Genomic DNA, 25,604 nt, shown 5'->3' with positions numbered 1-25,604 from the left:
AAAGGTGCAAGAGGACCCTCTGCCATGGCCATTTTCCTTGGAACGTGCTCTTCTCATTAATTACATTTCATGAGGGAACTGCTGGGAACATGGGGTGCCAGTCCCCCAACAACTGCCCTGAAGGCATTCTCTTAAGGAGATGGCCTGCTTTTCAGCTCATTTAACAAACTCAGTGGTCACAAAAAGACCTGGGTCTCCCCCAGGTTGAAATCACATGTTTAACTGTGTTCTGCAAGCTGTAAAGGAAGCCTGTAGAATTGGCAGTTTATGCAGAAGGCACCCATGGACAGAAAAGTTCATGTGAACCTAAGGAACTGAAAGGCATGTCAAAGACTCCTTCAGTGGAATGTGCAATGCACAAGAAACTTTTGTTTCTTGTCAAGACTCAACATGACACTCTGGACTACGTGAGGAAGAACTCAAGCAGCTCAATTACCAACCCAGAAAGCAGGCTCTCAGTGTTTTACAGACCTTACTAATGAATGAATCCCATGGCCTCTGCTGGACCAGCCTTTCCAGTGCTCTGCCAGCCTGCCTCCCACACATCTGCAAATTTGTCAAGCTATAATGGATGGCTGGTGCCAGTAGAGGCTGAAGTCTATGCCTCTCTCCTCAGGATACATAGAGATCTCAAGCCATTAATAATTCATTCTAGAGTAATGAACATAGCCATATGAACTTGTGAGCAGTAATAATCAAGTGACAGATCAATTTATTACTTCAGTATGCCAAAAGATAATGGTAGTTAGTTACAAAAGTTACGACTTTCCTCCCTAAAAAGTTTCATAAGCCTTAGATCAATGTGTTTTTTAGGTTCTAAAATAAAATGGATCGTTAAAAAGGAAATGAATTATGTTGGGTAGTGGCCTCAAACCTTGTTATATTCAGAGTTGCTTATCTAAAATCACTGTACCTTTTTTCCCAATGCCTTTGAGCATTGGGGCCTGCAAATTAGAGTAATTGTTATTCATTAATTAAATCTTAAGAAATGAAACACAGCTCCAGACTTTGAAAAGGGAGGTTGGAATAGTTGAGATATATTTGCCTCAAAAAATCATCAATAATAATTGAAGGTTTTATGAGTAAGTGGCTGAATTGGGAACAGTTGTTTTATGCCTACCCAAATACATTCCATTTAACACCTCATGAACATTTGTTGGACCTCTCCTGGGCCAGACACTGTGCTCAGTGCTAGTGTTACCACCTAAATTCAGTGCAGTCTCTATCCTAAGGCAGTGGTAGAGACATTACTAACATGTAATAAAGGTAATACTTCTGGCTCCATTGAGAGCTGGAGGATTGGAGAAAGACTGAACAGAGACTTCAGAAAGGAGTGGGCTATTTGAGAAGAGTAAGAGAACACTCTAGGCAGTGAAGTGACAAAGGCAGATAGGTGGGAAATTGGAAAGAGGATGGATAGTAAATTACTATAATAATAATCACTGTGTTTCCCCCACATTAATATTTAATCTGTGCAACCCCCTCATGAAGTAGACATATTATTCACCTTCCCTCCCCTTCAAAGATGAGCCCAAAGCTTAGACATTGAATCATTTGTCCAGAGACCCAGAGTTGGGAGGTGACAGGGGAGGGCTTAGGGGTGAGTTGGGAAAAGGTGTATTACTTCAATAGAGTCTGGGCTTTACATTAAAGACAATGGAGCCCATCAAATGTATATAATCATTATCAGAACAGTCAAACAATAGCAGCATTGCTAAACACTTTATACACGCTGTGTCATTGTGTTGTCTCCCAACAACCCAGTAAGGTTTGAGGCCATTGTAGTTTTCAGCAGAGGAATGACTTAATCATAGTTGCATTATAAGCAAACTGGTGGTGGCAGTCAGGATAAAACCGACCCTAGAGATGCTAGTCAGAGATCCTAGTTAGGAGGCTGTGGGTTTAGTCAGATGTAGTGTTGATGGTAAAAAGTGATCATCATCCAAACCATATGTTTTTATATTGGTCTCCAATTTAAAAGTACTTTCATACATAAATAGCTTGTTGACTCATTTACACAAGAGACTTTTGTGGCCGGCAAGGTAAGTCTAATGACTTTGCTCATTTGGGAGGGGGAAATATAAGGGCACAGAATTTACTTCCTGCACATAGGAGTCCATGATGAAAGGAGTGATGTTACTAGCAGCCTGTAAATAGGCATACTTGCTGATCGACTGAATTACAGAACCAAAGTCTTTCTCCCTTGATGGGTAAGAACTTGGCCCTTTGCATAATGCTTTCAGAAACATGATACAGCTCTGGGTAGATGGGAAGCTATGTAAGTAAATCAAGACATTTCACCAAGACTCAAAAAATGTTTGCAAAATATTTTTATGTGGACCAGAAATAGGCCAGTACATCAGTGGCAGCTCTACTTGCTTAGCAGTGAAAAAACAAATTTTCTTAGTACCTGGCTGGTTCGACGGTTAAAATTTGACAGACCTAACTACTCCCTGCCCCTTTCAGTGGAGACAGTTTTTATGGCATTAGACTTTTAGCCCTAGAAAATTATAGAAAGGTCTATATCTGTTGATAAAATTGGTTGGTGTAGTAATTTCAGTGAAGTCTCAGTTTCACAACCAGCACTTAAGGCAGTAGAACGTCTTCTCCTACAAAATAGAAGTATTCAAGAGAAACAGTACAGGCATAGGATTGTGTGAGAAAAAAAAAAAAACTCTCTATAAATAGCACCAAATGCTAGGGAGGTATGTCTGTGCAAACTGCTATCTCTGTCCAATTTCTCTCTAGTCTCTAGTAATGAATAGTTTCCTTTTTCTAACAGGTGATTTAGGGAAGACCCTAATATTTTCTTAACAATACTAAATTGGGCTTAACTTTTAACTTATTTGTTGTCAGTAGATTATTTGTATATTTTTAAACACAGGGCCCACAAATGAACAATTGAGTTTTATGGCTATGTCATAGTGGTCAGGTTTGGAGTTCATACTCATGTTTTGAGTAGTATTTACCCAAAAATACGTGTATGTATTTAGCAGATTACTTAGATATAGCTACTGCTGACCCTGTGTGTTCCTCAGACTTTGAGTATAAGTGACAGTATAAACACAGCCATACACATGGGTACATGGTAGTGCATTTTTATTTGTTTATGCCACATGTTTCCCTTAATGTAAGCCACATGTTTAATGCAATGGGGTTTAATACTCTGAGCCTAAAGTGCTGAATTTCCCAAGATCTTTTCATCTTAAAAATTAGGTCTGTTTCATGCCTGTATTTACAAATGTGCTAAAGCCATCAAGAGTTTTTATATTTGGGGGCGCCTGGGTGGCTCAGTGGGTTAAGCCGCTGCCTTCGGCTCAGGTCATGATCTCAGGGTCCTGGGATCGAGTCCCGCATCGGGCTCTCTGCTCAGCAGGGAGCCTGCTTTCTCCTCTCTCTCTGCCTGCCTCTCTGCCTACTTGTGATCTCTCTCTGTCAAATAAATAAATAAAATCTTTTTAAAAAAAAGAGTTTTTATATTTGCATTAGAGAAAATGCTAAAGATCACAATGGTTTAACCAGCAGCAAAGTATAAAAGTCATAACTAAGAGAGATGAGCACTTAGCTGGATTTGCAGAGCAGGCATTCAGATGTGCAAACTTTCACATTTTGGAGGGCAGCTGCTTTGGTTGGTTGGTTGGCTGTTGGTTGGTTGGTAGGCAAAACAAAATTGGGTAAAGGAGTGTCATGTCCTGAAAGAGCAAAATAGCTGAGTACTGAAGATTTTTGAAAACTGGAGGACAAAAATTACAAGTAGAGAAGTCTCTCTTTGGACTTGAAGACATCTTAAGATGTCCCACAGTCTGGCTCCTATCAGATGAGGAGTCTGAAGATAGGGAAGGCACAGGGAAGTCAGCTATCTATTTGTACTGTCTTTCTCTCATCTGTGCCTTTTCTTTTCCTTCCTCCCAGTGTTGCTAACAACCACAAGCAGAATTTGATGACAGTGGCAAACCTTGGCGTGGTGTTTGGACCTACCCTGCTGCGTCCTCAGGAAGAAACAGTAGCAGCCATCATGGACATCAAGTTTCAGAATATTGTTATTGAGATCCTAATAGAAAATCATGAAAAGGTAATATATCACTGGTTACTGTGAGTGAAGAATTTTCCTTGGGGGAAAGCCAAGTTGGAAATGGCATTCAGGTTGGTGCAGGTTCCTACTGCTAATGCCTCTTACGCCATGAAGCTGCTTTTGATGGTTGGCGATGTTGGTGATGGTCATCATCTTGTCATGGCAACAGGTACCAAATGGAGAGAAGGACAGCAGTGGTGGTTATGGTAGTGATAATGGTGGGCAACATTGGTTGAGCATTTCTTCTGTACTGAGCACTGTGCTAAGTGCTTTATATGGGTTGTAACTATATCCTCGTAATAATCCAATGAAGGAGGGACTCTTGACGAGCTTCCTTTAGAAAATGCCCCTTAGTCATTTTTTACATGGTTGTCTTCTCATGAATTTGAGGTTTTTTCCCTTACTATTAGGGAGAGTAAACTTTTTATTACATATAGTGCAAATATTTTTCCTTATCTGTAGTTTACCCTCCCGTTCTCTAAATGGTGTAATTTTTCATACTGTGTGTATTTTGGGGGGAGTTTGTCTTTTCTTTTAGGGCACTGGAGTTTTTTGTCCTTCTTAAAATGATCTCCCTCGTCTCACATAATAAAATATGTCAACACAGAGCTGCCCTTAGAAAACTTGGGTGGGGGCCATGAATTTTTATACATCTGTCCCACCTTAGTTTCTAGTGGCACATCCTTAAGAAGTCTCTCAGAACTTATAGGGTTCCCTAAAACACCATTTGACAGCCACAGTGCTGGGACATAATAAAAAATAATTTTAAAATGTTGTCTATCCTAATTGAAAACTCGACCTAGAATGGTGATTTAACTGTGCTAGATAACCTGCAAACTGAATCTGTAATCAGACCACTTTTTATCACTTGTCTGCACTGAAAATACTCTAACATAAGCCATCATCATCTCTTGTCTCGATACAACAACAGCATCCTAATTTATTTCCTTCTTCTACCCTTGGCCAATTTTTTTTTAAAGATTTTATTCATTTATTTGTCAGAAAGAGAGGGAGAGAGAGAGCACAAGCACGGGGAGCAGCAGGCAAAGAGAGAGGCAGGCTCCTGGTTGAGCAAGGAGCCTGATGTGGGGCTTGATCCCAGGACCTTGGGATCCTGACCTGAGCCGAAGGCAGATGCTTAACCGACTTAGCCACCTAAGCACCCCTTGGCCTGTCTATTTTGATAACAGCCACCAGAGTGGAATTTTTAAAGTACTAAATCAAATTATATCATTTGTCTGCTAAGAACTTTCCGTGGCTTCCTGTTTCAGGGCGTGAAAGTCAGAGCCCTTACAAGAACCTGGAAGGTCCTACCCAGGCTCTGCTCTTGCCTCTGTTACTTACCTCATCTCATCTATGGCCTGCTATTTTACTTCACTCCTGTGGCTGCTTTGACTGCTTGCTGTTCTTACACATTGCAGCATGCCCAGCTCAAGGCTTTTGCAGTTGTTCTTTCCAGTACTTGGAATAGTCTTCCTCCATGTAACTTAAGAGCATACTTCCTCACCTCTTTTAGGTCTTCTAAGTGAGGCCTATGTAGACCTCTCTATTTATTTATTATTATTATTTTTTTATTATGTTAGTCACCATACTGTACATCTTCAGTTTTTGATGTAGTGTTCCATGATTCATTGTTTGCGCATAACACCCAGTGCTCCATGCAATACGTGCCCTCCTTAATACCTGTCACTGAGCTAACCCATCCCCCACCCCAATGCCCTCTAAAACCCTCAATTTGTTTTTCGGAGTCCATAGTCTCTCATGGTTCACTTTTGGGTTTTCCACATAAAGTATCATAGCCTCACTCAAAAAAATAGAAAAATCCAAAATACACAAACTATCTTTACACCTTAAAGAACTGGAGAATCAACAACAAATTAAGTCTAACCCATGCACAAGAAGGGAAATAATTAAGATTAGAGCAAAGAAATCAGTGAATTAGAAACCAGAAATACTGTAGAATACATCAACGAAACTAGAAGCTGGTTCTTTGAAAAAATTAATAAGATCAATAAACCACTGGCCAGACTTATCCATAAGAAAAGAGAAATGACCCAAATTAATAAAATAATGAATGAAAGGGGAGAGATCATGACTAACAACAAGGAAATGGAAACAGTCATTACTAATTTTTATTAACAGCTATATGCCAATAAATTAAGCAACCTGGAAGAAATGGTTGCATTCCTGGAAACCTATAAACCAAGACTGAAACAGGAAGAAATTGACAACCTGAGTAGACCAATAACCAGTAACAAGATTGAAGCAGTGATCAAAAACTTCCCTAAAAACAAGAGTCTAAAACCTCTCTATTTAAAATTGCATATAGTCCCAACTCCAGCATTCCCCTTCTCCCTGATACTGTTTTATCTCTCCATAACACTTCGTGCTTCCTAGTATAGCACATAATTTGCCTAGAGATTAAATATGTTGCCTTTCTGACCTCCATTTGGATATATGCTTCTTTCTTTGGATATATACACTTGGATATATGCAGGACTTATGTCTGTTTTGTTCACTGCTTTGTCCCTAGGTCCTCAGTAAGCACTCAGTACGTATATGTTGAACAAATGGGCTCCTGTGGTATCTGGCCTCCAGAATGGCTCCAAGTGACCCTTGTCTCCTGGTATCCGCTGCTCTGTGTGTTCCCCTCTCTGAATAGGGGATCCCAGTATTGATCCCAATGTGATTAATAGGAAATTGCAAAACTAATGGAGAGAGATCAAATAAGAACTTGCGGCATTTGCTTTGACTTCTGGACTTGCTCACTCTGGGGGAGGCAAGCCACCACGTTGTAATGGCAGTCACGCAACCCTCTGGGGCAAAAGTGCGGCTTCCTACCAACAAGCAGACCAATTGGGCCACTATGTGAGTGAACCACTTTGGATGTCAATCATTTAGTCCTGTCCAGTCCTTCGGATGATGCAGCCCCAACTGTACATGTGTACAAACTCTTAAGAAACCAGTGAGCTCAGCCCCTCCTGAATTCCTGACTCATAGAACCTGGGAGAGATGCTAAATGCTTTAAGCCACTAAGTTTTTGAGGTAATTTGCTGTGGAGCATTAATTACTACTAAAGAAGCTCTGAGGCACCTGGGTGGCTCAGTTGGTTAAGCAACTGCCTTCAGCTCAGGTCCCGGTCCCGGAGTCCTGGGATCGAGTCCCGCATCAGGCTCCCAGCTCCATGGGAAGTCTGCTTCTCCCTCTGACCTTCTCGCCTCTCATGCTCTCTCTCACTGTCTCTCTCTCAAATAAATAAATTAATTAAATCTTAAAAAAAAAAAAAAAGAAGAAGAAGAAGCTCTGAATATAACTTTCCCAAAGTAACAAGTATCCTGCAAAGTTGTTTAGGGCATGGCCCCCTTTTACATGGTTAATAAAGAGATAGGAAATCAAATGATTTATTCGAAGAAATTATCTTTTCTCTATTCCAAAATTTGGACCTCCATCTAACCGCCTCCCTCAGATATAATTAAATCAGGTATAGGTAAACTTTATGTGATATATGAGAACCTGTAAAAAAGGAATATAATTGAACAGCAGTTAAAAATGTTTTCTACAGAGAAACCATCTGGATTCAAATCTGTAACCTCTTTCTAGTTATGTGACCATGAGCAGATTACCTAAGCTCTCTGTGCTCATAAAAGTACTTTCAGTACAGTCTAACTGCTGGAAAAAAATAACCCCCAAATATCAGTGACTCAGGAGGATAGAAGTTTGTCTCTTGGTCACAAAAGAGTTCTCTGTGGGTATTACAAAGGTGGTAATAAAGCAATCCAGGTGCCTTCCATCTGGTGGCTCCGCCCTCTGCTCTGCAGATCTCTGCAGTCAACTAGTGGGGGGAAATGAGGGAGTCTGTAAGACTGGGAAAGATTGTATGGACTAAGCACAGAGGAGGCTTTCCCTATTTTCTTCCATATTCCATCAGTCAGAAGTCAGTCCCATGATGACATCTAACTATAAGGAAGGCTGGAGAAGCAAGCTAACTGTGTGCTCAGAGCTAGGGGAAGAGAGTTTGATGATCAACTAGCCAGTTGCCACATTCCTTCAATTGGTTTTCTCTGAGGATTAAATAAGGTACAATATGTAAAGGACTTAGCCAAGAATCTGGCATGAAGTAAGGTTTAATAACTAAACCATTGTTTTTAGCACTCTTAACAAAGGGCCCAGAAAATAGAGCTCAAGTTTGTTTTTGAATGTCACATGTCCTCCCTCCCAAAATAATACTTTTTGTAATTTGATCTTTTCTTGAATAAAATATTAAATGTTGAGATAGATATGCAAAAAATGAGCCGTGTGATTATGTTCCATCTCCCCAAATGGGCCATATTTAAGCCTATAACAGGCAGTGTCCAATGATTTTTGAGCTTGCAGCTCTTTTTGGTGTCTTTGGGCTTTCAAAGCCAGCAAGCAAATTCAAAAGTAGCATGAAGAAAAAAGGAGCAGAAAGTTCTAATAACAATATTGAAACTTGTGTAAGCAAGGAGCCATCCTGCCTAGGACACAAAATGCAGAAATAGGAAATGAAATATGAAGTGCATGGCCAGGCCTGTAAGTATATAGGCAAGAACTGGTTGGAAAATACTCATCTGGTTTGGTGGGTTATAAATCATGTTACTCTCTTCTGTGTATTTGTTAAGGTACATAGAGTATTAAGAGTATTATAGTGCTTCATTATATGTTCCTTTTCATTATTCTATGTCAGAGAGTGGATGAATCACATTTAGGGTTTATGTTCCTGTGGAAGCCAATGATGAAAGAATATGAGTGAAAACATTTCTGGGATGAAGATAGCCCCAGAGTGCCTGTTCCCAATTCTGAAGGAGCTAGTGTACCACCTTGATAGAGGTTTTTAGTCTGGGGTCCATGATGGGCCGAAGTTTGCAAGACCTAGATACATACATTCTTCTGGGACAACGTCCTTCATATTCATCAGGTTTGTCTTTCTGGTAAAAACAATTTAGGGTAAGGCAACTAGACTCCTTTTTTAAATATAGCTTTAGGTCTGGTATAAAATGATTAGTTCCTACCTTAGGCTCCTACCTTAGGCTTAGCCTCTGAAGTTCATCTAATAGGAATCCTAAGTACCCATGGCCATCCTGTGGCCCTTGCCTTTCTGGAGACAATGCTTTAGATAAATTTCTCCCAATAGAACTGAACTGTAGTCATGAAATCCAGAGCTCTCCTAATGTCCTCAGATGAATATTGTCAGAGACATGTTCTTTAAAATTCACACTATTAAGATCTTAGTTAATATTTAATGGGCATTCCCTTAGGCTTGTCTGTAATTCTCTAGATATATGAACGCACATACAGAAATGTCCACGAGTGACTACTTCTCTAACTTTAGTGTTAACAAGTTGGACAAAATTCTGAAACCTCACTTGAAGAAATGCTTTCCAACAGCAACTTTTCGTCCTGTCTGCCAACAAGAAGCACATGATAGTATATGCCCTCTTCCTTGAAACAAGCCTGAATACAGATCTTAAGGGTATGTCCCCCTGCAATGACTGATATAATAGTCTCTCAGGTTGTTAAGAACATTTCGTGGAAGGTGTTTACTTGTTCCCTTGGAATAAAATTAAGTAATAGAACTACAGTAATAGTAGATAGAAGTAATAGATATAGTACTGAAAGAGGGTATAGCAGCCCAGGCATCTAGCAATTGGAGTCACTCAGAGACAGAGAGAGAAAACCATAAAATGCCTGTTGTAGTGAAATTTATTTCTGCCTAACAGATCATCTCCAAGCCTAGTGACTTAAAACAGCAAGGAATTTTTTTTTTCCTTTCAATTCTGTGGGTCAGATATTTGGGGAGGGCTCCTGTGTCTCCCATGGGGTATCTGCTGGAGTGGTTTGGCTGCAGCTGGGTGTTCCAAGACGGCCTTAGTCTGCATGTCTGAAACCTTGGTACTAGCTTTCGGCTGGGACACCTTGATCCTCTTTTCTATAGCCTCTCTATCTCCATGTGAGTCTTCGTCACTTGATAGTCTGGGCCAGATTTCTAAGGGGGCAAACACAGAAGCTACAAAGCCTCCTAAGGCTTCAGCCTGGAATAGACCAGAGTATTGGCTTTAGCACATTCTGTTGGTCAAAGGAAGTCACCAGGCTTGCTTTTCCCCACCGGGGTGGGAAAGAGACCGCACCTCTGTCTGAGAGAAACCATGTACACCTAGAGGCGCAGGAGCAGTTGTGAGCTGCCATCTGTGCAGGTGTTCTGCCATAAGGGCTCCCTCCCCATGCCTGGTAGGTTTGCTTGTAGTTCCTGTTGGAAAAGGCATTACTTTCTTTTTCTTTCTTTTTTTTTAAATTTTATTTTTTTATATGACAGAGGGAGGCACAATGAGAGAGGGAACCCAAGCAGGGGGAGTGGGAGAAGGAGAGAAGCAGGCTTCCCGCTGAGCAGGGAGCCCGATGTGGGGCTCAATCCCAGGACCTTGAGATCATTACCTGAGCCGAAGGCAGATGCTTAATGACTGAGCCACCCAGGCACCCAAAGACATTGCTTTCTCATGAGAGGCTTGTGCTAAACATAGGCAGTTCCTCAGTATTTCTTACGGAAAGCACTCTTTTCTCAGCATTGCCATTTTTTTTTTAATTTATTTATTTATTTATTTATTTTAATATAATTTTTTATTTTTTATAAACATATATTTTTATCCCCAGGGGTACAGGTCTGTGAATCACCAGGTTTACACACTTCACAGCACTCACCAAAACACATACCCACCCCAATGTCCATAATACCACCCCCTTCTCCCAAACCCCCTCCACCCAACAACCCTCAGTTTGTTTTGTGAGATTAAGAGTCACTTATGGTTTGTCTCCCTCCCAATCCCATCTTCTTTCATTTATTCTTCTCGTACCCACTTAAGCCCCCATGTTGCATCACCACTTCCTCATATCAGGGAGATCATATGATAGTTGTCTTTCTCCGCTTGACTTATTTCGCTAAGCATGATACGCTCTAGTTCCATCCATGTTGTCGCAAATGGCAAGATTTCATTTCTTTTGATGGCTGCATAGTATTCCATTGTGTATATATACCACATCTTCTTGATCCATTCATCTGTTGATGGACATCTAGGTTCTTTCCATAGTTTGGCTATTATGGAGATTGCTGCTATAAACATTCGAGTACACGTGCCATTTTTTACACAGCCAGGGGACATCAGACATTTGTTGATACTGACAAGTCAGTCTTCAAATACCCTTTGAAAGATTCAGTATGGAGAACTAACTCATCAATGTCTATAACTGGAAACACATCTTTGTCGTTAAAATTGACATTTAAAAGAGGGGGATAAGGAATGTCTGCTAGCCAGAAAATTCAGTTTCTTTTACCTGATGAAACATCTCTTTTCAAAGAAAAATTAATAAAAAGAGAGAGAGAAGGAGAAAGGTTTCTGTGTTTGAACTGGCTAAAGCATATGGCCAGAAACTCTTGTCCTTTGCCTCCGATGGCAGACCCGGTGAGAAGAGTGATGTTTGGAACAGTTGTAGGTGGTAAATATCCCACAGTAAGTGGAGGCAGAGAGGAAAAAACCAGAAGATAGGGATTATGTTTGGGGGCTGGTAGGGATCTTCCTTTTTCCATGTTTGGTAATACATATTGATTGACTTACTCTGTTGATGGTAATGGATCTTTGTAAGGTACATAGTTTAGATGTAATAACGGCAGTAGTAGTTAATCTTTATTGTAGTTTCTTATCCACAATATACTGTCCTAAGCAGCTTCGTATCCATCATATCATTTAATTTTTATAAGGTCAGTATTTTTGCCTCTTGTTTACAAATCATGAACCTGAAGTGCAAAGAGTTTAAGAAACCGCCTTAGGAGAGAACTAGGTCTGAACTGCTTTCACAACCCAAGCTACTGAAATCTGTTCTAGTTTATCTCTGTGCCATGCATTTACTGAGCATCTACTACTGGCTGAAAAGGAGTAAGATGGGACCTTTTTCCCAAGGCTCTCTGATTTTATCAGGATATGTCTAAGCATGATACAGCGTGCTTAGTGACATCCAGTAAGACAAGTCAAGTGTATGGCATCACTGAGGAGAAATCACTTAATTCTGCTCAGACAGATAAAGACATTTCTAGTCAGAAAAAGAGTTGAGACTTGAGTGACAGCCTTCCAGGGATTAATTAACTTATGTGTATTAAAATGACATGATTGTGAAAGAACGTGGGTTATATGTTAGCAAATGGTGGGAGATGCTACCACACAGTTGCCTTTAGCCCATTGTCAGGGACATGGAAAGCTATGGAAAAGGGTTTGCATTTACTCCTGAAAAATGAGAGCATTCAAGTTTCCAAGTTTAAAGGGGTAAAATGATTATATCATCATTTTAGTAAGACATCCCTGGAAGCTGAACCAAATTGTACTCTGACTATTGATATCAAAATCATTGTTAAATAAAGCACAAAAATCATAGAGTTGACTCTACTGTTGTAAACTTATGGCTTTATATAAAAAAAAAAAAGCCTCAGAGTCTAATTTTTGACTTATGGCCTTTCGAAGTATATTGATTTTTAATCCTATCCATCAAGGAGAAGAGCCTGGTAAGCATGGATGAGACTCCACTGAACACCAAGTATAAGCACCAAGTCCTAAGCAGCCTTGCATTCCCATTAAAATGGTAGTGTCTTTTGGTGCCGTTGTCTTGATCTGACTTGATTTTCAACCACCAAGCTACCTTGACCTGCTTTTACGAAAATGTTTGTGGAATTGAAATCCATTACACCACCGTTGGGTTTTGTGCACAAAATGTCCATCAGTTAGTGAAATATAATTGATTTGAACAGTTTCTGGCAACTGACAAGTATTTGGCAGTTTTATTTCATGTTCTCGATACTTCAACTTGATGATGATGAAGAATGCCTCAATGCGTTACTACATTAAGATAATCTCTGGTGCTGCTGCCTGCTTGGGAAGCTAGTTTTGTATCTTATGGTCATGGCTTTTTTAATATGTGTTCATTGATTTTCATTTTTTAATTTTTGTTACTTTTCCTTCCATTGGTTCCCGAGGATGCTCTTTTTGGTCCTGCCCATGTGAGGTTTAAAAGTAAGCTAGATTTACTTATTATATGCAGGGCTGGAGTGCTTTCTGTCACAGGCCTTTTTTCTTTTTTTGAGTGTCAGGTGCTGTGCAAATTACTCTTCTTTAATGCTATAGAGTTATGAATCTGAACATGTATTTTCCCTCCCAATAAGCTCCAGATAAACTGAGCATTGTTTGAACTATGAAGCTCCTTTAATATAGCTTAAATAAGGATGGGGTTTTGTTATGTTTTCATCTATTCCTCCATGGGCAAAAAGAACGGGAAAGAGAAACTTTCTGGAAATTGGGAAAATCACAGCATCCAGTGGATGACCATGCATGCCATTTATCTGTATATGCCCCCAGTTCCTAAATGGAATTGATTTCTTTTGAAGGACTTTATTTTTTTTTTTTTGAAGGACTTTTAGTAAAACTCCTCAAACTATTTTCTAAATTGTTGATCCCTCTGCCAAAATGCTAATATCAATAGGATATTGGGCTCCCACTTGTCCTTAAAAACCCTGTCAATGTAGCCTATGAATTTGGCTTTTTAACAGTTGTTATAAATGAGTCCTGCTAATAAGACTTGCCCAGCTTTTCCATGGAAAGTCACTGGGTTTATAGCTTCTCAGGCCCTAAGCAGCCCTGCTGCACTGTGTCATGAGAAGGAGAGGGCAGTGTGTGAGCCCTGCTCTGTGGTTCCAGCCCTTCACTCCCAAAGCAGAAACTCCACATTAAACAACGCCAGATTTGTTTATCCTTTAATACTTGGAACTCGTGCATCTGTGTCTCAGGAAAATGCTCAGTCTCTTCTGTTTTGCTTTGTTATCCCCAGGCCTCTGTCATTGATTTATTGTCTCAGAGCTACTTAGCAGTTATAGACCAGGAACTCTTTATCATGACCTAATTTTCCTCCCATAAATATCACAGCACATAATAAAGAGTGTACCCCACACATTATAGGAAGGCTCCTAATCCTTGTAAATTACAGAAGCATGTGATGAATGGGATCACAAAAGGTGTAAAAATGTGTATGTGCAACCGATAACAAATTTTGCAAGTGGCAGTGGTTTACAATTGTCAGGGTGGGCCCCAGGCAGGCAGGGGGATGGGCAGTGAAATTTGGTTTTTGTAGACAACGCAAGGGAAAAGAACAGCAAATTTTAACATTGCTGTAAGCAGTTAAGATCGATGTTTTGCAAAGAGCAGTAATTAAATTTGCACTTAGAAATTAAATCCTCGTGTCCTGACTGCAAATAATTCATTGTTGAGTCTCCAGTTATTTCTCTTCTTATACTTTTTTATTGAATGCAGTAATGTCTCTTGAACATTGAGTGTCAAACTGTGTTAGGTGCTTTGGTCTTCACCACACTCCTGGGAGTTTTTACAGATGAGGCATCTGAAGGTCACAGAGTTATACAACTTGCTCAGAGTCACAGAACTACTGGTAAGCAACTAAAGTCAGATCCATTGGACTGTAAAGCTTGGAATCTTCTTATTTTGTCCTATGTCTTTCAAATTAATAATAGGTATAAAACCACACATGGGTAATATCCAGATGGTCATGCTAAGTTCCAGTCCAGCTGCATTCAAGTATGTGACCTTGGACAAATCAGTTCATCTCACTGAGTCTTAGGTTTCTCACCTTCACGATGCCAAGAATAATAGTACCTTTTTTATAGATTTCTTGTGAGTAAAATAATAGATAACTCATGCAAGTAGCACGATGAACACTCAACAAATTTTGGTTATTTTATTGTCATTATTCCATCACCATTTCTTGTCCACTCATTGCTAGGTTCTAGCACTTACTGTGGCTTAACTTTTCAATGGCTCTGCGAGGCAGGTGTTAGATTCTTGTTTGCACAGGAAAACAGGCTCAGAGTTGTTGAGGCTCTCGCCTAAGTTGAACCCAAGTCTGTCTAGCTTCAAAGCCTCTTTGCTTTCTACCCATATGTTGGCTATGAATTCCTTTGTTGGACTTTTTCTGGTGATATGGCAATGGCGAGATCTCTCTCCCACTCCCACTGTGTCGCAGTAAGTGTTGCCCACTGAGTAAACAGCAGAACCCAGACCGGGCCTGGGCCTGTGTGAATCCAGAAGCCTGATCACTCTCCCATGTAGCTTAAAGGGAAACAGAAGCTGGTATTTATGGGTCTGCTAATTCCACTTACAGGAAGCTTGAAATTGGGAATACTTGGAAGAGATATGCAGAATTTTTTTTTTTTTAATGTTACAGTTTTATTTCTCAGTAGCTTCCAGAATGCTTATGGCCTTCCAAATAACTTTTATTTCTAAAGGGTTCCTAACTCAATTAGTAAGTTTGGACAGAATTAATAGGGCACTTGGGGCACAGAATAAATCCCCCCTTTTATGTTAATTTGGAAAGTCAAGTCTCTGTGAAACTTGTGAATTGTTCCAGCCACATGGTAGAGCTCCATAAATCCATTGGTCATAAATGATAGGAACCCACACTTGCATCATTTGGCAGGGTCATTTCTACAGTGATTCTTCTTAACAGAATGAAGGAAACTTCACTTTATTTTCTTGAAATTACCTCTTCCAAACAAAATAGGCTTGGAATAACCAAGGAAACTGTGAAAAATTCAGGTTGTCATCAGAATTCCAGCTTGTGCTTTTAGCACTGAGACAAACCCTTGGCCTGGCTAGAAAGTGGCCAGACAGTAAGCAGGCTTTAAACAGCTTGCATGTGTTCAAGTTTCAGAGTTAAGTGAACAAAAGTAATTTGGAGCATGATTTTCCAAACTCCTTAATGTAAGTTTGTATCATCTGCTCTGACTTGTTCACATTTACAGAGGTGCCCTTGCACTCTGGAAACATCTGTAACCACCGCATTGATAGTCTTGTGCCTGGCAACATTTTGTGGTGGCCCCATTGAAATTCTTGAGCAGCCTGGGCCTGGATCACAGTGATGGCTGGAGAACTGGCCTTTGGGACTGTTGGTCTCACCTGTGGTGAAAATCTGCTAGAACTGGTTCCAGTATGGGCAAACAACTTCTCTTTTAAAGAAACCTACCAGTATGCATAATGAACGACTCTCCTGGGTTCCATGTCTCTTCTTGCTCGGCTGTGTGTAAACATTGTTTTGGAAGCAATTTTTCATGCATCTGCCCAAATCTGCAGGCTTTCTTCGTAACCTATTCTTTGCTTCTTCAGCATTTCATGTGGTTTTTAGGAAGGACTGTAACCTCATATTCTTGGTGATAGTTGAAATTAAAATATGTATCCGTTCTCTTTGTGTCTACTGTAGTTGCCCAACAAGCTTATTTCCAGTTAGGAAAAGAGAAACAAACCTTGGAGGCTAGACATAAGGGGGTGGTGGGCCATCACAAGTCTGAATTCATTTTCAGCTAGGGATGGCTGAGAGTGTTATTCTTGAGGACAGAGGCAGAGGGGTGCTAAGAGATACCATTATTTGTTGAAATCCTTGCTCGTACATTTGGGGCACAGCTTCTGGAGTGAAGATTGGCTGGAAAAGCTGAGCTGAATGAGTAATGACAGCTGAGTAAGTGGAGAGTGCAGATGTAAGGAGCTGCAACCCTGCATTCCACGTCCAGCCCCTCTCCTGCTTCACTGTGCGGCAGGTCAGGAGATCTCTCCTGTGGCGTGCTCACCCTACTTAATATCTGTGGCTTAGAAGCCATGCAAAGTGCCTAGCATGGTGCCTGCTGGGCACAGACACTCACATACAGAAGCACGGTTTAAATGTCAGTGATAATAGTGCACCATGAGGTGGTCATCTGGGAGCAGGCTTGCAGCTCAGCATTGTTTGGGGAACACAGGAAAAGGGGGAGAAGGCCTCTTAGAGTCTGTAGTCCTTGAGCTTGACAATAACCATAGTTTCTCTTTGCTTCCCTCGCAGAACTCAGGAGACTGTACATATACATAGCACCAGTACTTATTTTTAGGGGTGCCAGTTACTCTGGAAGCTAGGACATTTCTGTTGTTTTTGCTTAAGTCCCCTTCTCTTCTTACCCTCTCACCCCACTTGAACTCAGCTATGTTGTGATTCAGTTTATTTTGTTGAAAATTCAGTCCCCTAGGGAAAATATGATAATGCTCTTTTTCAGACAGCTGTGTTTGGGAGCAAGATTGACTTAACCAGCTGGCTGGCATCATTGGAGCCCAAGGACCTGCCAGCCCATGGAGAGCAGCTGTTTTGGCTGAAATTCTCATCATTCTTATGACTTTGCTTCCTATATATCAGCTTCAGAGTTTTGCTTTTAAGTGCACACACAAAGGAGAGAGGGCCATTGAAAAGAGTGTAGTATATCTAATGCTACCCATAGTGGAAGGAAGTGGGGTGTCCCCACCTTCCTCTTGTTACTCATGATTGTTGAGAAAGTGCAAATCCAGAAGGAGGCTAGCTCCAGAGTGAGACATGATAATGAATAAATCAATAAATATTGATATCTTAATACAGTGTGGCTCTTACACAACCATTAAGGATCATGTTTAAGATTTTTTTAAAGAAAGGAGAAATGTTGAAATATAATGTTAGATGTATAGAACACAAAACTGTGTAGATTATGTAATCTCAATTAGGGGAGGTGGGTTGTTTTTTTGTTTGTTTGTTTGTTTTACATTAAACAAGGTAACTCATACAAAGCTCCTAACCTGATACCTGGCATGGCAAACACTCTGTTAATCACAGGTAGTGGATGCAAACCGTCCCATCCACAGGGAACGTGTTCACCATGTGCAGTGTAATATCCTGAGTCCTTGGTATGAAGTAAATGCTCAAGAGATCTTTCTTGATTGAGGTAGTGTTGTCATTTATATGCATTTGAAAAGAAGTCTAGGGGCACATGGGTGGCTCTGTCAGTTGAGCATCTGACTCTTGGTTTTAGCTCAGTCTGTGCTCTGTGGGTCCTGGAATCGAACCCCACATCAGGCTCCATGCTCAGCAGGGAGTCTGCTTGAGATTCTCTCTCTCCCCCTCCTACCGTTCACTCTCTCCTTCTCTCTCTCTCTCCCTCTCAAATAAATACATCTTTAAAAAAGAAATCAAGAAAATCTAGGAATACAGCTTTCTATGTTTTCTGTAATTGTATCTATAATTGTGGCAGCTAACCTCTGCCTTCATTCTTCATTATAAGTGGTGAGGACAGAAACTCTTGCTCCACGTCAAGAGAACTGAATGGGCCACTTGTAGAACACACTAATCCCTAGGGAAGTGACCGTGTATGGTGGCTATGGTGATTATGGTAAGCGCCATGTAAGTGTAGCTGTTATAATGATGCCACCATACTTGTATCTGTAAAAAAATAATAATAATTCACAATTTTCATCTGTTGTAAAAGCTTAAAAGAAAAAAATTTATTAAGAAAGCTCAAATGCTTATAGTGGTTGTCTCTAAATGGTAGAAATAAAAAGTCTATCTATTTTTTTTCCGATGCTTTTCTACGTTTTCCAAATTATAGTTTTGGTTACTTTTATCATCAGCCTTTTTCTTCCTTTTAAATGAGAAAATGCTCAGCATCAAAGATGACATAGAGCTACTGAGCTGGAAAGCAGGCTCCATCCAAAGGTGACTACAGACCAGGAACTGGTGCCCTGCCCTGGGCTTCTTCTTGGAATTTTATTTATTTATTTATTTTTTAAGGATTTTATTTATTTATTTGACAGAGAGAGGTCACAAGTAGTCAGAGAGGCAGGCAGAGAGAGAGGAGGAAGCAGGCTCCCCACTGAGCAGAGAACCCGATGCGGGACTCGATCCCAGGACCCCGAGATCATGACCTGAGCCGAAGGCAGCGGCTCAACCCACTGAGCAACCCAGGCGCCCCTGGAATTTTATTTAAATGCAGTTTCACATTCTAAGAAAGTTGTGAAGCAGTCATTAAGAGCTGGTCAATAGAACCAATGAGGAAAATAAAGGGTCTTGATGAACTGGTTTTGGACAAAGGTACTCAAAATACTCCAAGCCCTATTAATAGACAGTGGCTTGTATTTAGCACACTTCATTCCCCTCACCCCTGGAGAGAACAGCAGAGAGGGGATAAGTGTAAGTGACAGCAGAATGACAGAAATGGAAGTGAATGGTCACCAAACTCCGAAATATGCTCCTGAAAGAAAATGTTTAGTGCCAGTTCTGAGAGATGTTTCAAACAAAGTCCTGAGCTAATACGGGTGGTCTTTTCGGTTCTTTTTGCTGAGTCTTTGATACCACCAAGCTTTCAGTTGCACTGGTTGGGGCTTGCTCCCCAACTCACCGCAGTGTGTAGTATAACCCTTCTTTGCAACTTCACTTGCAGATATTTAACACCGTGCCTGATACGCCTCTCACCAATGCCCAGCTGCACCTGTCCCGGAAGAAGAGCAGTGACTCCAAGCCCCCTTCTTGCAGCGAGAGGCCCCTGACGCTCTTCCACGCCATGCAATCAGCAGAGAAACGTGAGTCCCATGGCTCAGGGTGCATACCTCCAGCCTCTCTGTGTGCTTCTGTCCTAAGTGTCCTTGAGGATTGTGTGTGTTTGGGCCTTGCCTGGTTTCATTGCTGAGTAAGCCTGGTAGGACAGGAGCAGTGTTAGGAAAATGAAAGGCCAGGGCACTTGCTGTGCAGGATTCTCTTTTCCAGATCTCCTCTGGGCAAACACCAGAACATTGTTTCCTCCTGCAACACAGTAGGAGCTCAGCTCCTACGACACTTCCGCCCCTCTTTTGTTAGCAGCACAGAACCAGTTTCCTTTTCTCAGTTTGTCATTAAATGCTTATTAGTGCAAGTCACATGCCCCACTCAAATGTGACTCTGAGGCCAGGCCCTGCCTTTGCTGATCTTTCTACTCCACCTCTCACAGAAACTAGCATTTACTGGACACCCAATAAATGTGTGAACTAAATGAATGAATTAATTAGAGAATAACACTCTCTTTGTTCCAAGCAGCACAGTGTTATCACCACAGTTTTACTGAATCTGTTTTTCATGTCAGAACGGAGCTCTTTGCAGTATCAGATGACTGGGTCCTAAAATATTCAGGCTTGTTTCAGCTTCTGGAATAAGAGAGCTGAGTGGTGGTAGTGTGAGATTTGAGGGCTGCAGCTCTGCCTGGAGTCCTGTCAGACCTGGGTTCTGGCACCAGCAGCAACATATGGACAAGGCTTTGACTGTTGCTCAGCCTCTATTTGCTCATCTGTAAAGTAGGGATAATAGTGCCTATCTCATAAGGATTTGTTAAGGAGTAAGTAAAATTTTACATTTAAGCATCTGGCACAAGTCTTAGACTTGGCAAGAGCTGAAAGCTGCTGCTATTATTACTAGTTAATATTTAATCATGCACAAATACCAAGGCTCACTCTTTCACACAACCGACACTGGCATGTTGCCTGGGAGAGACTGGGAATAGAAACAGCAGACCTTGTCTTTACCGTGCTCACAGTTGAGGGAGGGGAGTAGACAAGTGAGTAGATAGCAGCAGGCCACCGTGATAACCGACCTCGGAGGATAGGTCCATTCACAGAGGCTGCGGAGCATGTGGTGGTTGAGTGCGTGCCCTGGCACCGGATTGCCTGGCTGCTGGTTCCGTGTCTGCTGTCTCTGGCTGCACATGATGGGGGCAATTTACCTGCATCTCAAGGCCTCAGGCTCCTCTTCCAGAAGGCAGGGGCAACAGCTTCTACCTCATGGGGCTGCTGTGCGGATTAGAGTACTTCACATGGCACCTAGTGCAGAGTGAGTGCCTAGTGAATGCTGGGGGGTGTTGCAGTTGTTGTTAACCTCTGTGAAGTACAGTAAAGACACAGATCAGAAGAATGAATCACTTAGCCTTGAGGAGGAGAGAAAATACGTATGTGGATTGACATCTTTTTATTTGTCACAGAAAACTTTTTTTTTTAAACAAAAAACATTTTTTATCCCCTGTATTTCAGAGGTAATGGCCTTTGTTTTCATTCTGGAAACAAATCCACACTGCCTCCAGACCATCACTGCATTTCACGATATCATACTATCCCATAAAATGGCTAGACCTTGTTGAATTGGGCACCATTTGGGTTGTTTCAGATATTTAGTTTTTATGAGTAAAGCTACTGTTATCTTTGTAGCCAGATCTGTTCGCAGGCATGATCATTTCCTTAAGCTAAATTCCTGGAAGAATTTCTAGGTCAGAGGATATGCACAGTTTCAGAGCTTTGACCTCTCTTCAAACGATAGCCCGTGTTCTTCTTAAATATGTGGCTTGGGTCATTCTCTTTGGTCTGCACATGGCTTGGGCTCCTCTGAGTGTAGCAGGGAACACTGGGAACAAAAACTGGTCTCCCCATATCTGCCATGATCATGGACAGCATTGGGCTGTGGGGTGATGTGTTTCTCACAGCGCCAGGAGAGCCACGGTCATCTAATGTTCACTACTAAGCAGAGGATAGTGTAGATTAGGACCCTTCAGACGGTTAGGTTAAAGCAAAAACAGCTTTGGAACAGGTTTCAAAGCATATTCTGGGAGCATATAAGAAAGAAGATAGAGATTAGGAGCAAATCAATTAGATCTTGACCCAAGATTAATTTGATCACACGAGGTAAATGATGAAAGGTTAGGACATATGAAAACAGACAGACCTAAGCTACAGAACAAGCTGCTGGTATCTCTGTCTGCAAACAGTTGACAAAGGATAGAAGATGGCAAGACAGTGAAGCAGCCTGTCTTTCCTCTGAATGTTAGGAAATGCTCCTGGAAACAGGAATGGAACCTTGGGTATTTGAGGGGTGCTTAGCTTTCCTCCTTTTCTCAAAGAAACATTTTCACTGAAAAGTATGTAGGAGGACATATATATATTTAGACTTTTTGTAGTTTGTTTTGGAAAACCCTTTTTTCCTGAGAAACTAGAATGATATCCAGGCTGGCTTGAAAGTACCATAGGAGGGGTGGGTGACCGGCCAGGAGTGGAAGGTTCTGCTGGCACCCCACCCCAGCTTGTAACCCAGCCACCTCTCATTGTGAGATGAGCAGGTGACAGGGCACTGTCATGTTTTCACACACCTGACTCTTCCTCTGCCTCGTTTGCAAATAAAGACAGAAGGCTCCTTTATCAAAGCACTTTGCCGAGTTTACTCTGTAGAATTAAAGTACAAATAAACACTCCAAATCATTTGTGGGTAAAAAAAAAAATTGTGTATTTCCATAAGATGACATTTTTCAGGTTAAGGGAACTTGAAATACCTAGCTCAGTTTCTTCCCAAACTCGAATCATTTGTATAAGCCTTCGTTCATTCTTTGGCTGACAACCACATTAACTCATATGCTGCTGTTTAATACAGTTCTTTAAATTGTTTGTAAAGCTTCAGTGCATAACATAGTTTCTAGTTTACAGTAGACACTTGATAACATCTTTTTTTTTAAAGAATAAATAAATGAACCCATAGACCAATGAAATGATAGCACATCTATCCATGACAATCATTTTATAATACTATGCTATGCTTTTTAATACTAAACACATCTATCCATGACAATCATTTTTTTAATACTGTGCTGTGGTACTTACTAAGGATGATAAAATTAAGGCCTAAAAGGATGAACTTATTTTCCAGAATCATATAACAGAGAGAAGGAGTAGATTCAGAACAAGGTTTATCTGTCTGCAAACCTACAGTCTTCCTACAACATTATGTCACCAATTCTTGACAAAATCTGAAAGAAAGCAGATTGCAGGAAGAACACAGAGAAAAAAGAATATGAAAATAATTTTGCAATGTGTTATATGTAAGAAACAAAGGAGAAGAATGTGGAATTTTGAGTTTGAGTCATTGGGAGAAGCTTGGTGCTGTGAAAAGAAAGGAGAGATAATGAATTGAGTTTTGAAACTGCTGAGATTCTATGTAAGGTTTCCAAAGGTTATTCGGAAGAGTGATTCTAGATATACATTCCGAAAATTGGGCATTAGAACCTAAATATAGGGCAAAAAAGCCAGCAAAGGGAATATTAAGCTGACAAAAAAATTACCGTTCTGAGAATTTTTCTTTGTGATGCTTCTGGCTTCTCTGAATGTGTTGGCTAAAAATCACCCCACCTGGTTGGTCCTAAAGTCTAGTACCAGCCATTTTGTGGAAAATGTGCATCACTTCTATCCTCAGTAGCCTCAATAATCTCCTTTGTCTGTGATTTTCAGTATATTAATTATCCTGTTCCTGTTATCTATATGGGAAGAGAATTCCTTCTCTCTAATATCATTCTCTCTTTACATGTTCAGCTCTGATTGCTATGTACACATATGTTCATCTTATATAATTCTTCTGAGTTTTTGAAGTAAATGTCCAGTCTAACAAAGCTGGATTATTCAAGTTCAAAAAAAATTAATTTTGAAGCCACTTACTTCTTTACATGGCCTCATCCTACTCAGTAAAATCTCTAAAAACATGAATTTGATGGTCTCACTGTATTACTCTCTAATATACATTAAAATAAATTTGTAACCACTAAAATAAAGAATGTTCTTCCCAACACCTTATGTCCCACCCATGAAATGTGTGCCACTATTGAGAGTCCACAGATCTTGCTCTGAATTTTGGGGCAACTCGGTTCCTTTCTCTTAAGAAACTCGAGTTTCTTCGGACTGGAACTGGGTTCAGATATTGTCATTTCGCTGTGACATCACTGTGGATGCTCACTGTGTTCCCCTTTCATTTCCATGTTGTGCACTTTGGGTTCCCTTGACACCTGTTCAGGTTTGATGTGACCTTACCTTTTTTCGGGTTCTTGCCACAGAGCAGATATCTTGTCAGATTGCTCTTGTGTCTTGTGTGGACACACGAGCACACCTCCACATACCCGTTCTCTGCCTTCACACTTGGAGGATGATACTTTTCAGAGCCTCATTTCCTCTTATTTCCATCTGTCTGATCTCTTTTGAGTTCAATGATGCTTTTCTGCTCACTGACGCACTTGCAGTTGACAACTTTCTCTGTGTTCCATTGGTTAGCCCTCTTTTCGGTCCCTGTTGAAATACTTAGTGGGCCTAAAACTCCCGGCCACAGCTCACTTGGGTGTTTCTCTTTGAGAAGTTCCAGCTGTTGATTATCAGCGCACATTATTCTCTCCTCTCTCTCTGCAATGCCCCCACTCTGTGCAGAAGGTGGAGCCCATTCTTTTGGCACAGACATGAATCCGTGCCAACACTCTTGGCCTCAGGCTGTCAATCGCCTCCCTCTTCCTGGAGAGGAAGTTCCTGAGAGTCGCTTTGGGAATTCATAGGCTCAGTCTTCTGGCTTCATACCTGCACTTCAGGCTCACGGGAACATGTGACGTAATAACTGATGCTCCCGGATGTGTGTCTTGTTTTCTGGAAGTGTTTTTCTTTCTGTGTATCTAGACGAATTGTGTCCCAGGTACCTCCCTAAGGTTCTTCAGCTTCAGCCTATGGATGTAGTAGAATCTTTCCCAGGTGGCATTTCCCTTTCCCTAAAGGTAGAGATGTCTATATGATGACAGTGATCTCTTCCCAGAAGGAGGAGCTACATGCTTTTTCCTGTTCTTTGCTGGGTCAGGACTTTGGTCAGCCCCAGGGCATCATGTGGGTTCTCACAGACAAATCCGTGTGTGGTAGAAGTGGGGCTCAGAACGAAATGGGAGAAGTCTCTGAGATTAAACTTTGTGTCACAGAAGGAAGGAAGTGATGAGGGAGAGACAGGGTTTAAAAAGCATCACAGCAACAAATGCAAGTCATTTGGAAAACACTGAATATTTTAGTGGAGAAGGGACTCGATATCCAAGTTGTATATAGCTGGTCAAGAAATTTCTGAAAGGTAGAATTTTGAGTAAAATGCTAAAGGAAATGAGTGTAGTCTCATCCAAAGGACAGAAGGGTAGGATAGTGATGCTCTACAGAGGGAACTTGGAATAGCATTCGTATATGTAGTTCTTATCTCTAGAACTGAGGACTGTGGGAAGATCTGTTTCCAAATTGTACTTAGAAAAACATTCTTGAGCCTCGGTGGCTCAGTGGGGTGAGCCTCTGCCTTCGGCTCAGGTCATGATCTCAGGGTCCTGGATTGAGCCCCGCTTTGGGTTCTCTGCTCAGCGGGGAGCCTGCTTCCCCACTACAAACACACGCACCTGCCTCTCTGCCCACTTGTGATCTCTCTCTCTGTCAAATAAATAAATAAAATCTTTTAAAAAAAATAGAAAACATTCTCTTAAATCAATTTTTTAATGTATGTTTAATATATATGGCTCCATAATTTATCAAGTGGTTTCCCATGCTAAGTACTGTGCATAGCAACAACTCCCTTAATTTTCACAATTTCATGACATAGGTACTGTCCCCATTTGGGACAACAGAGGAAAATATAATTTATATTAATTAATGTACTCAGGATCACACAGCAACAAAGAAGATTTGAACCCATTTGTTCTGACCTCACAGCTGTTCTTTTAGCCAGTGATTACTCTGCCTTCTGGTTTCAACTTGTGCGGTTGTTCTCAAGGAAATGTAGTTCTCTGTGCTTTTGTGACCTAGCCTGCAAACTCAACCTTTAT

The 25,604-nt window shown here is 41.0% G+C and overlaps 1 protein-coding gene across 5 annotated transcripts in view; it reads left to right on the top strand.

Moving 5' to 3' along the window:
- The window catches only part of ARHGAP26 (Rho GTPase activating protein 26), a 437,396-nt gene that overhangs the window by 328,113 nt on the left and 83,679 nt on the right, over positions 1-25,604 (top strand). For all 5 annotated transcript variants that reach the window (XM_045075346.1, XM_045075348.1, XM_045075347.1 and 2 more), the window contains exons 18-19: positions 3,913-4,072; positions 19,392-19,530. In XM_045075346.1, the coding sequence (XP_044931281.1) occupies positions 3,913-4,072; positions 19,392-19,530 (299 nt within the window). The remainder of the gene's footprint in view (positions 1-3,912; positions 4,073-19,391; positions 19,531-25,604) is intronic.

Source organism: Mustela putorius, unplaced genomic scaffold (genome assembly GCF_011764305.1).
Source record: "Mustela putorius furo isolate JIRA1106 unplaced genomic scaffold, ASM1176430v1.1 tig00000145_pilon_pilon_pilon, whole genome shotgun sequence".
In the NCBI taxonomy this organism is placed as follows: domain Eukaryota; kingdom Metazoa; phylum Chordata; class Mammalia; order Carnivora; family Mustelidae; genus Mustela; species Mustela putorius.
Note: the sequence above shows the minus strand (reverse complement) of the source record. Positions and strands in the feature narration are given on the sequence as shown.